The sequence below is a fragment of the Eptesicus fuscus genome, chromosome 13 (genome assembly GCF_027574615.1).
Source record: "Eptesicus fuscus isolate TK198812 chromosome 13, DD_ASM_mEF_20220401, whole genome shotgun sequence".
Classification (NCBI taxonomy): Eukaryota; Metazoa; Chordata; class Mammalia; order Chiroptera; family Vespertilionidae; genus Eptesicus; species Eptesicus fuscus.
This window is the reverse complement of record NC_072485.1, coordinates 57,508,343-57,520,957: the sequence shown is the minus strand read 5'-3', so window position 1 is coordinate 57,520,957 and position 12,615 is coordinate 57,508,343. Positions and strand designations below refer to the sequence as shown.

Sequence of the window (12,615 nt, the reverse complement as noted above, 5' to 3'; positions counted from 1 at the left end):
TTCAAAACAGCCTCCAAAACAAATCAGTGCCCAAAACTGTATATAATCTAGGAGAAAAACACCAAATGCCGATATGTAGGATACCATAAATAAACTTAACTCTGATAAATGCAGTTATTAAATACATAGGCACAAAACTGCTGAGAGGAAAATATCCTATAGGGGTGTCCATTGCTATCTCTTAGTTCTCACCATGTGAGATTTAATATTCTATCTTTCCTGGAGTGGACCCAAGTTGGTTGCAAATAAGAAACTTGAGAATACAACATAGGCCTGGCCAGCGTGGCTCACTGGTTGAGCGTCGACCTATGAAAGATGTCATGTTTCAATTCATGGTCAGGGCACATGCCTGGGTTGCAGGCTTGAACCCCAGTGTGGAGCATGCAGTGGACAGCAGGTCAAGGATTCTCTGTCATCACTGATGTATCACAATGAAATTGTTTACACTGAATAAAGTTTCCTTCTTCACTGTACCCCAAACTAGGGATTCCTGTTGATGGTACCAAGGACCATTAGTTGACACAAAGTATTTTAAAATTCTATTTTTTTAGAAGAGAAAGTTTCTCAAGCACCTCCTTCCTCTGGTTATTTTTGCTGTATTTTAAATAAATAAAAAATATTTTCAAACTGCTATTGGAACTTGATGCAATGTGTTTATTTGAGAATGTAGAAAAGAGAAGATATTTTTCCTCCAGGTTATCTCCTATCCCTACTCGTTCTCTTATGCTTTGCTTTCACCTTTTAGCTTGCTGCTTTCTTTCCCTAGAAATAACAACTACTTTCAACTAGGCCAGTGGTCGGCAAACCGCGGCTCGCGAGCCACATGCGGCTCTTTGGCCACTTGAGTGTTCTAACTCCACTTCTTCAAAATAGACTTGCCCAGGCCGAAAACCGACTTCTGCGCATGGGCCACGAAGTTTCAATTGCACTGTATGTGCGCGCCCGCACGTGGTATTCTGTGGAAGAGCCACACTCAAGGGGCCAAAGAGCCGCATGTGGCTCGCGAGCCGCGGTTTGCCGACCACTGGACTAGGCTAACTCTTGCTAATTTTCACATTATGTCAGTTTTGATATCTTCTTTTCAGGCCTTGCCAGAAGCCTCCTACCTGCCCCCATACCACCTGAATGTAGCCCTCTCTGGCACCTAGCCCAATTACTCTTTCCTCCACACGACTGAAAGCTACCTGAGAGCCAGATGGAACACTAAGATTAAAGAGGAAAGGTGTGTTACCTCAGATTATAGGCTCCCTCTTACACATAGTGCTCACACACACACAAAATCAGATATTCACACATGTCATAGGCCCAGACACACTTTCACACTAACCCACAGATTATACAATGTAATAACTATGTATAATCACCAAACCCCTGTCAAAACAGAGGCCTATCTGAAGAGTCAGGATTTGAACCCAACAACTCTCAATCAGCCTTTTTTTTCAATTAGCTTTTTGTTATTTTTCCAACTGCCTCTAAAATGAATGGAAATGACTATGTTCTTTCTAATGGGCTAGAAACCAGAGACATAAAGGGCTTATATCATTGTGAAGAATCATAAAATATGAGCTAAAAGTAAAGTCAGCCCAAAGACTGAGCTCTAAGTTGTTGCTGAAAGCACATTACTAAGAATACACACTCCAGCAAACCCAGAGCCCAAAAATAGACCCTGCATTTACCAAATGATCTTCTCAGTTTACACTCCTTCCAGCTGTATTAAATAAAAGTACACTTGACCCATGCAGGGTTTAAAGTCACTGACACCCACCCCCATAGTCAAAAGTCTTTGTATAACTTCTGACTCTTCAAAAATTTAACTACTAATAGCATACTGCTCACAGGAAGCCTGTCACAGTTGATGAACACATATTTTGTACTAGAGGCTCAGTGCACGAGGGCCCGGAGGTGTCCCTCAGCCCAGCCTGCACCCTCTAGCAGTCTAGGAGCCCTCAGGGATGTCCAACTGACGGCTTAGGCCCGATCCCCATGGGGAGCAGGCCTAAGCTGGCAGTTGGACATCCTTAGTGCTGCTGTGGAGGCGGGAGAGGCTCCTAACACCTCCACTGCACTTGCCAGCCATCAGCCTGGCTTCTGGCTGAGCTGTACTCCCCCTGTGGGAGCACACTGACCACCAGGAAACAGCTCCTGCATTGAATGTCTGCCCCCGAGTGGTCAGTGAATGTCATAGCGACCAGTCATTCTGCTGTCAATCGATTTGCATATTAGCGTTTTATTATATAGGGTTAAGATAACAAAAATAAAGCATTAGGAAAATCATAAGGAAAACACATTGGCAATATTTATTGAAATATATCCACTCATAAGTGAACCCACACAGTTCAAACCCATGTTGTTCAAGGATCAACTGTATATGCAATCAAATATTCATATTATCAAATGGTAGATGGTTTGGTTAAATACAATGTTTAACATGGTTGTAAAGATGCAAGCAATTCTACATTCAAGTTTGAAACTGTCTTTTCCACCACACCCACGTGGCTCAGTGGTTGAGCATCCACCTATGAACCAGAAAGTCATGGCTCCATTCCAGGTCAGGGCACATGCCCAGGTTACAGGCTTGATCCCCAGTGTGGGGTGTGCAGGAGACAGCCAATCTATGATTCACTCTCATCATTGATCTCTCTCTCTCTCCCCCACCCCCACTTCCTTCTTCTCTGAAATCAATAAAAATATATTTAAAAAATAAACCAACAAACAAGTGTTGGCAAGGATGTGAAAAAAGGGAACCCTCATGCACTGTTGGAAGAAATGTAGATTGGTGCAGCCACTATGGAAAACAATATGGAGGTTCCTCAAACATTTAAAAATGGAACTGCCTTATGACCCAGGACTCCACTTCTGGGTATATATCAAAAACAAAAACAAAAACAAAAACACTTATTTGAAAGAATGTATGCACCCTTATGTTTATTGCAGCACTATCTATGATAGCCACAATACAGAAGCAACCAAAGTGCACATCAAGAGACGAGTGGGTAAAAATGTGGGTACATATATACAATGGAATATTACTCAGCCACAATAAAGAATGAAATCTTGCCATTTGCGAAAACATGAATGGACTTAGAGGGTATTTTGCTAAGTGAATAAATCAGACAAAGACAACTATCATATGATTCACTTATGTGTGGAATCTAAAGAACAAACTAAATGAACAAACAAACAGAAGACTCACAGATACAGAGAACAAACTTATGGTTGCCAGAAGTAAGGGAGGTTAGGGGACTGAGTGAAAAAGGTGAAGGGATTGAGGAGTATAGATTGGTGGTTACAAAATGGTCATGGGGATATAAAGAAAATATAGTCAATAATCTTGAAATAACTATGTATGGTGCCAAGTGGGTATTGAAACTATCAGGGGGGAACACTTTGTAAAATATATGATTGTCTAACCACTAATCTGTAAACCTAAAACTAATACAAAATAATATTGAATGTAAACTGTAATTAAATTTTTAAAAAATACATCCTCACTGCAATGCACTTTTCATACAACCCTAGTAATAACAGAGGTCTTAATAATGGGAAGTAAAGCCAACCCAGCAAGATAATTGACATACTGAAAAACATTTAGAAAAGTAAGTGTCATTTGAGTGGCCTGGACCTCACCAATCCACACTACCCTCCTGTACTTGGATTCTGGATCTATAAATAAAACAGGCAACAGGAATTTGGGCAGGTGCAGTCATCAGAATCAACCATCAGGTGTATATGGTATTCCATATCAATATCCTCTTCTATCTCCACCCAAATTGGAGGCAAAGCTTCAATCACAATGAGAGGAAATATAAATTACAAAAGCCTTTGCCAAAAAAAAAAAAAAAAAATAGAAAGAAAAGAAAAGAAAAAAAGGAAAACTGAAATTCTCTTTGGAAAAGTTCTAAAACCTTCCTGGGACAGACTCAAGCTGCACCATGACATTCCAGTAAGCAGAGCTATCCTGAGGCTAAAGTAGATCACACTTCTAATATCTGAAAGAGAATAATGGCCAATCTCTGCAATGCCATATTGATTTTTAAATATAGGTAGTTATATACTCACATTTTTTCCTCCATTCCTTCAATGAAGGACACATTGTTGTACTTTCTCATAGATTTACTTCAGAAGGACTGATTATAAGGAATTACTGAATACTTCAAGTTAAAAAATATCTATTAAGACCTTTGAATTACTGGAATTACAACAAAAAGTAATTCTCAGCAAAGGAGAAAACCATTCAATAAATATAGGGACCTCTAATTTATTGATTATTTTATACATTTAAAAAACAAATATACTGGTAGGTAGGGACTCCCAATTTTATACATTCAAAAGTCATTTGATATCTTTTGCATTACTGAACACCAATCATTTTTACTAACAAATAAATATTGCATCATTTAGCAAAGCCATTAGTCAAAGCTAAAAGTTTTCCATTGTTTTATTTCCCTCTATCCTTAAATTATTTTTGACTTAAAAAGGGGGTAGTTGCTTCACACAGAATTAAGAGAAAATATTTGCAAATCATATATACAGAATATGTAAAGAACTTTTACAATGCAATAATAAAATGACAAATAACTAAATTTTAAAATGGCAATTTGAACAGACATTTCTCCAAAGAAGATATATGAGTGGCTAGTAAGCACTGGAAAAGATATTTGACACATTAATCACTGAAAAAAAAAATGCAAATCAAAACCACATTGAGATACCACTCGACACACACTAGAATGGTGATAGCTAAGATAGATAATAAAATGTTAATGAGTACCAGTATGTGGAACAATTAGAAAACTCTTATACATTGCTAGTGGGATTATGAAATGATGCATACACTTGGAATAGTTTTGCAGTTTCTCAAAATTTTCACTATAGAGCTACTACATGATCCAGCAATTCCACTCCTAGGTATATAACCAAAAAAATAAAAACAATGTCATACAAAAATTTGTACATAAACATTCATAATAGCATTATTCATGATAGCAAAAAAAAAGTGAAAACTACCTAAATGTTCACCAACTGATGAATGAATAAAATGTGGAATACTATTTGGCAAAAAAAAAAAAAAAGGAATAATGCACTGATATAGGTTACAACATGGGTGAACTTCAAAATCATTAAGATAAGAAAAAGAAACCCGTTACAAACAGCCACATATCATATGAGTCTGTTTACATGATCACACTTCATGTGATTCGTGCAAGCGTAGGCCTTCCTTCCCCTGGCTGCCAGCACCGGCTTCCCTCTGGCACCCAGACCCGGGCTTTCCTTGCAGTCCCGGCTTCGTCCAGAATCGTGGGAAAGGACATCCAGTCTAATTAGCATATTATACTTTTATTATTATTGTTTGCTATATACATTTATAGTAAATAAATGAGTGGCTGCCCATAGGCTGGGAGTACAGAATGAGAGGAAGGGGGTTGATGGGGAGTGACTACTAAGAGGATTCCATTTGAGGTGATGAAAATGTTCTAAAATTAGATTATGGTGATGCTTGCACAACTCTTGTAAATATACCAAAAACCCTTGAACTGTACGCTTTAAATGGATGACGCTTATAGTGTATAAATTGTATCAATAAAACTGTTAAGAAAGTGGAGGAGGAAGAAGCAATAATACATTGCATTTCTTGGTGCCTTTGAAGACTAACTAGTAAGACTGCATAGATCTCCTAGGATTGTGTCCCTGTTTAGATCTAACTCTAAACAAGACCAGAAAACAGACTGTTATCAAGGGAACTTAGCGTCATTGGAGATAGTCCCCAGAAAATAGGTGACTTTTTAGAAAAAGGTGTGTACCAAGGTAAAACAGATCCACAGAGTATGGGTCTGTGGCAAAGGCCTTAGCAAACAATGAGCAAATATTTCTCCACGGAAGGTTCAACGAAAGCTGGTGGCACAGCAGTGTTCTAAGTGCCTGCCGAAGAATCTCCACCCTTAGGGCCTGCCTCTCCCATAATTAACCAGCACCTCAAAGCTCCAGCAGCAATCGGCGAATAGAGGCGAAAGCACCCACCCCAGGGTCCGGGGTCACACACCCTAAGCAATGGCTCCCTGGAGGAGACTCTGCTCTGGGTGCCTGGGCACCTAAGCTCACACGCCCAGCGCGTTCACCTCGCCTCCCAGCATTTTTTTCCCACCCCGGGCTCCTCGGGCGCACACAGAGGTGCAAAAGGGAAGGTGATCTTGGAAGCACAGGGGCCCGTGGGAACTAGGTCGGGGCTTGCAGGAGCAGCGGAGAAAGCCGTGGGGCGCCGCCCACCCACCCACCCAGGGCAGGGTCTTGCAGCCCCCGTCTGGCACAGGGCACGCCCCTGGGTGAATGTCCCTGGGCTCCAGGCAGCAAGGGCCGCCAACGTCCCCCGGGGAGCCCGACCCTCCTCCCGCGCCCCTCGGCCGGTTCCTACCTTCCTCCTTCACCATTTCCAGGACCTCGGGGTCGCCCATCTTCGCCAGCTCGTTAATGATGCTGAACGAGGTGTCGGAGCGCGGACGGACGGCCTTCGAGGAGTGGATACTGAATTTGAGCTTGGGCCGCCGGAACAGCTGCTCCGCAGAGTCCCCCGTCAGGAGGTCCTTCCTCCGGGGGGTCGGGCTATCCCAGAGCGACAGCGACCCCCCCGGGGACTCCGCCGGCCCCGCGATCTCCTGGTACTTGGCCTTCTTCTCCAGGGGGTGCCTCCACTCGTCCTCCGGGGCGCTGTCGTGCTTGTGCTTCTCCACCCGCTCCCGGTAGCGCCCCTCGGTCCCCTCCCAGTACTTCTCCCTGAACGTGAGGTCCTCCTGGTCTCCCAGCTCCGACGTCTCGCTCTCGAGCCTCCCCCGGTCCTCTCCACTCCGGCTCTGGCGCTGCCGCCCGGGACCCTCCCGGCCCCCCGCGACCTCCAGCCCGGCCGCCGCCCCTCCCTCCGGCGCCGCCATCTCCCCGCCCCCCGGCCGCGCCGGCCGGGCGCCCGCCCCCTCCTCTCCGCCGGGACCATCCGCGTCTCTCGGCCTCGGCTCCGCCGCCTCCCCGGGGCCAGTCGCTTCCCCGCCCTCACGGGGGCCCGCCGCCCCCCTCCCGCCATCGGGGCCCACCGCCTCTCGGCTCCCTGGGCCCCCCAGCTCCGCTCTCAACAGGCTTTGCTCGTCCCATCCCAGCGGGCGGGTCCACGTCCAGGACTCCCGGCTCTCCGGCGCGGCCGCCTCCCCACCCTCCTCCTCCGCCTCCTCCTCGGTGCCCAGCCGACCCGCCGGCTGCTCCCTCCGCCTTTGGTCCCGCTCCTCTGCCATCTGCCCAGCCCTCCGCCTTTCAGCCGCGGCACTCGCGGGGAGCCCCCTCCCAGTTGGGGAATTATTTTTTGTCGGGTGAGAAAAAGACCCCCTTCCTTAAGGGGACCCTCCCCCTTAAGGCCAGCGCGCCAAGATTCTTGCAGCCCCCTCCAGCCTGCCCCGCGCTCAGGCATGAACTTTGCTTCTTAGCAGGGCAAGTTTCCTGGACCTGCAACCAAATCTCTGGTCTAATAAGGTTGGGGGGAATGTCATACATTTTTTTTTTTTTTTGCCCTGAGTTCGAATTCAGCCTCTGGTCCTAAAAATTGGGTGGCATTGGCCAAGTTTCTATAAGCTGCCCTATCCTAAAATGAGAACAGTACCTACCTCCTAGGGATGTTGTGAGGAGTGGTGTGGAGTGCACTGGCATAATGTGTTGGAAGATGTAGCCACTATCAAAACTAGGCCTTGTTACTTTGAGCCCTGCCCTACCCCAAAGGGCCTCAGTGCCTTGAGCACGTCAGCTTCCAGGCAGGGGGAAAGGTCCCACTCTTCACAGGCTCCTCTGAATTCCTTCTATGTTGTTGAAACCATAACAGTTGCCAGCTCCCCAATAATTAGGAGATATGAAGAATTACTGTCTACCGGGTGAAAAAGACATGAGCGATGATGAACTCAGGGTGAAGTGGAGATATGAGATGGAGGGCTTTGAGAGTATGGAGGATTGCTTGACTTTGAGTTTGGGGCAAGGATGGAATGATTTAAGAATAAGGAGATGACCAAAGAAGACTTGGCCTGCCTTCCTCCCTTCCTTCCTTCCTTTCTTCCTTTTTTCCTTCCTTCCTTCCTTCCTTCCTTTAACGCTATTCTATTCCTCTCTCCCCTTTCTATGGACTTTTTAGAACTAAGAATTACCATTGGAAAAAGGCCCACAGAAAAGTGTTTTGGTGAAGGTCATGGTTAACTGTAGAACTGGAAATCATATTTTTGTTTTTTTCTCTATCTTTCTATCTATGCTCTTAAACCTCTAAGAATATATCAGTTCTGGTCACGTAATTTGAGACAAGCAATCCCTTACTTGATACATTCTGGAATTGTGTTTGAAAGGTGAGTCAGTCAATGGACTTACATGTAATTACAATAAATCCCTAGTTATGATGCAAAGTGTTTGGTTTTACCTCTTGATTACTAATCATTGTTTGATTCTAATAACATGTTTACAACATGATTTGTTTCATGGTATTCCTGTATCTGTTTTATGTTCTTCCTGCATGTTTCATGTTCTTCCACTAGGCCAGTGATGGGCAACCTTTTGAGCTTGGTGTGTCAAACTTCGCCAAAAAACTGAGCATAACTCGGGTAGTGTGTCACTTTGAGGAAATAACATTATTTTGCAAATGTTTCATCCTCAGGAACAGCAAATGTTTCATCCTCGGCATGCGGCCGCCTCAGTGGCGCGTGTCATCAGAAATGGCTACGCGTGTCAGTGCTGACACGCATGTCATAGGTTCGCCATCACTGCACTAGGCACTGTGCATATTGTGATTCAACAAATGAGTGCAATCTTTGCTTTATATAGATTAAATAAAAGTATTTATTTAATTATTTTTCTATTATTTTTCTATCCTATATAATAAAGAGGTAATGTTGCAGAAGACCAAAGAAAAACCAAGCAACGCCTTAAAGAAGAGGAGGGACACTGTTTAATACACCGGCAGACTCAGGGAACAGCCTTCCAAATCTGAGTGAAGGAACATGTATTGGGCTTTCCTTTATATCTCCCTGTGGTCTTTGTCCTGCAAATATGGGTTATGCTTCCGGTCCTTTTCACGGGCCTTGCAAGAAGGCCCCCAGGTGTTGGGGGTCTCCAGGCCATATCTGATGGTCTGGCCTGGCGCCAGCATTAATAACCCTCCCTCCGGGGCAGTGCACTGTTCTCAGTGACAGGTTCTGCAAGACCAGTATCTGGGAAGGAGGTAGTGACTTAATTATAGGTTATCAGGAACGTACACTGAGCTTGCTGGCATGGATTCAGATCACTAGCCCCAAATATAAGGGTTACATTGGAATTAGCCCATTTTAGCCTTCTCAGTAATATGCTAATTTGTCCATTACGGTGTCACAACCAGTCAACGGGTTGTGCACATATAGGAGCTGGGGGACGGGGGCAGGGACTTCTGCCCCCAGCGGAGGCCTGCCCAGGCCTGCCCAGCGCTAATGTCCCACCCAGCGCTGAGGTGAAGCTGCCTGCCTGCATCCCTGGCCAGGGACGTGACGCTGTCTGCCTGTGTCCCTGACCTGGGACGTGACACTGCCTGCCTGTGTCCCTGACCTGGGACATGGCGCTGCCTGCCTGTGTCCCTGACCTGGGACATGGCGCTGCCTGCCTGTGTCCCTGACCTGGGACATGGCGCTGCCTGCCTGTGTCCCTGACCTGGGACGTGACACTGCCTGCCTGTGTCCCTGACCTGGGACATGGCACTGCCTGCCTGTGTCCCTGACCTGGGACATGGCGCTGCCTGCATGCATCCCCCCACCCAGTGCAGAGCTGCTTTTGGTGTCTTGGTGAACTTTGTAACCGACTCAAGGAGGAAACCGAGAGGGGAGAGGCCAGGAGATGTGGATTCCCAGTGCTTTAGTTACTTGAAAACAGCCCCGCTTGGAATGCGAGGCGGCTGTATGTTCAGCTGAGAAGTGAGGGGGCTGAACACCACCATCACTGGGCTCTGGTGGGTCCAAGGCCCAAGCATCCACCATGAGAAGGAAAAAATGGAGGGAGGGGCCCGGAGGAAGGGAGGACAATGGAAGGAAATGTGTCTAGACTTTCTCCAGCCCTCTCCCTTTTTCAGCTGCCTACAAAAGCCCCAGGCCCAGCGTTCTGTCTCCACCTTTTAGTCCCCTGTTCTCCAACCACAGAGGAAAGAAATAAGGAAGGAGTCTGGGCTGCCTCCAGAAAGTATCTATATACTGCAGAGGGAGGCCAGATTGCGGTTTAGGCCCGCTTGGGAGCCTCCAGTAGGATAACCTGTGAGGGCTCCAGGACTGTGAGGCGGGGCAGGCCGGGCTGAGGGACCCCCTCCCCCATGCATGACTTTTCGTGCACCAGGCCTCTAGTTGTTATATAAGTTTTATATTTCTTGATTCTGCACCATATTTGAAGTGACATATATGAGAAGACATTTAATGCTCTTGGTTTTGCACAAAATTAAATGGAATATTTATTTTGATGCTGAATTGGCTGATATTTTATCAACTTTCTGTAAACTTTATTAACAAAATATTGAAGGCTTCCTGTGTTCTTTAGATAAAGCTCTGTATCTTAGATGATAAATTTTATTTGTAGCCTTATCACTGTAATATTTTATATTACTGATCCATTTATAATTTTAGGATATTTTTATGTTCCCCATCACTACACCCTTCCTCTTTTTTTATTTTTTTTCTTTTGCAAAAAGCTTTATTGTTTCATTTGGTCCAATGCATGGGAGAGGGCTTCAGGGTGGTTAAAAGAATGGCTGAGTAGTTTGGGGGAGAGGCTCAGGTAAAAGCCAGACACCAGGGGAATGCAGAGGGGCCTTCAAAGGCCTCTGGGCTCCAGAGGCTCCTAGTTGTGCTTGAGGGTGAGCCTTTTGAAGAGGTACTCGCCCAGCCCAACCTGGGGGCTGGCAGCCTGCAGAGGTGAGTCAGGTGTCGCCCATCTTCTTGATGAGTTTCACCTCCTCACCCAGGAAGTGGTTCTTCCGGAAGTCACAGAGCTGAGGGTCTGCAGGGGTAGAACCCAGGGCATGCAGCTCCAAAAGGGCCTGGTTCAGGTTCCTCTCCAAGGCTAGGGCGGCTTCCATGGTGTCCTGGGTTTTGCCCACTCATCTTGGGAAGGCTCAGCAAGTCCTGGAAGAGAATGAGGCCACCTCATGTGTTTTGCAACTTTAAGAGATGATTAGTGCCCTCAAGCTTCTTCTCTGCCAACTCGAGGAAGAAGTGGCCCACGCCCTCGAGAGCCACATCATCATGGTCAAAATAGAAGCCCCGAGAGAGGTAGGTGTGGGAGGCCCGCAGATGCAGGTTGGCCAGGCGGTTGACTGCAGCCTCCACTTCAGTGGAATAATTCTGACGAATTTGGGAGCTCATGGTTGTTCAGCAATAAGGATTTAAGGTAGAAAAAACCCCGGTGTGTTGGCTGGTCCCAGAGGTGTTTCTGAAGGTGGTGACTGGATAAGATGCAGGAGGGTGGTCGGAGGCTGGAAGAAGGGGCGTCCCTGGGTCTTTTCCGTCCAAACACTGTTGAAGCAAGAGACAGATCCAGGACGGCCACCGAGGGCACTCTATACCCTGCCTTTTTAGACCCAATCTTCAACTGTACATTTTGAGAATATGCTCTAAATAATGAATACATGATCTCTTAATGTAATTGAACACAGGGTTAAGTACAACAGTCCCCCATTTATCTGCAGTTTTGCTTCCCCCAGTTTCAATTATCCTCTGTCAACCAAGGTCCAAAAATATGAAATGGAAATTGTCAGAAATAAACAGTTACTAAGCTTTAAATTGCAGGCTGTTCTGAGTAGCATGATGAAATCTTGCACCCTCCGCACCCTCTCTCACTCAGCGTGAATTGCAGCCAGGTGAATTGCAGCCACATGAATTGCCCCATTAGAGCCTGCCTGTCACTCAACAGCTATCTTAGTTATCAGGTGGACTCTCATGGTATGTCAGTGCTTATGTTAGTCATCCTTATTTTACTTAATAATGTCCCCAAAGCTCAAGATTAGTGATGCTGGCAATTGATTATGCTAAAGAGAAGCCTGAAAGTGGTTCCTTTAAGTCAGTGGTCAGCAAACTGGGGCTCGCGAGCTGCAGTTTGCCGCTCTGTTGACTAATGAGTTTGCCGACCACTGCTTTAGGTGAAAAGGTTTAAGTTCTGGACATAACAATGAAAGAAAGGAAAAATGTATGCTGAGGTTACGGGTGGTAAGAAAAAAAAAATCTACCCACGAAATTGTGGAGAAGGAAAAAAAAAATTAATGCTAGCTTTACTGTTGCACCTCAATCTGCAAAAGCTATGGCCACAGTGCGTGATAAGTGCCTTAGTTCAAGTGGAAAAGGCATTACATGTGTAAGTGGAAGACATGAACATATAATGTGTTCTGATTGATGGCAATGTGTTGTGGCAGAAAGCATTGAGCCTATAAGGCAGGGGTGGGGAAACTTTTTTGTGCCAAGGGCCATTTGGATATTTATAACAACATTCAAGGGCCATGCAAAATTATCAAATCAAAAAATAGCCTGCTATATTTGGTTGAACATTTCATTAACTCACCCCTAATGCCTTGACCAAATGATTTCTTGGGCCTTCTACAGCCTT

General features: G+C 45.6%; 1 protein-coding gene and 1 pseudogene across 1 annotated transcript in view; both read right to left on the bottom strand.

The window, feature by feature from the left end:
• The window catches only part of ANO5 (anoctamin 5), a 60,687-nt gene extending 54,108 nt beyond the window's left edge, over positions 1-6,579 (bottom strand). The window contains exon 1 of the mRNA XM_054725307.1: positions 6,410-6,579. Coding sequence (XP_054581282.1) covers positions 6,410-6,449 — 40 coding nt within the window. The 5' untranslated portion in view covers positions 6,450-6,579. The remainder of the gene's footprint in view (positions 1-6,409) is intronic.
• Positions 6,580-10,857: 4,278 nt separating this feature from the next.
• Positions 10,858-11,381, bottom strand: LOC114234266 (ferritin light chain-like; annotated as a pseudogene).
• Positions 11,382-12,615: the final 1,234 nt, after the last annotated feature.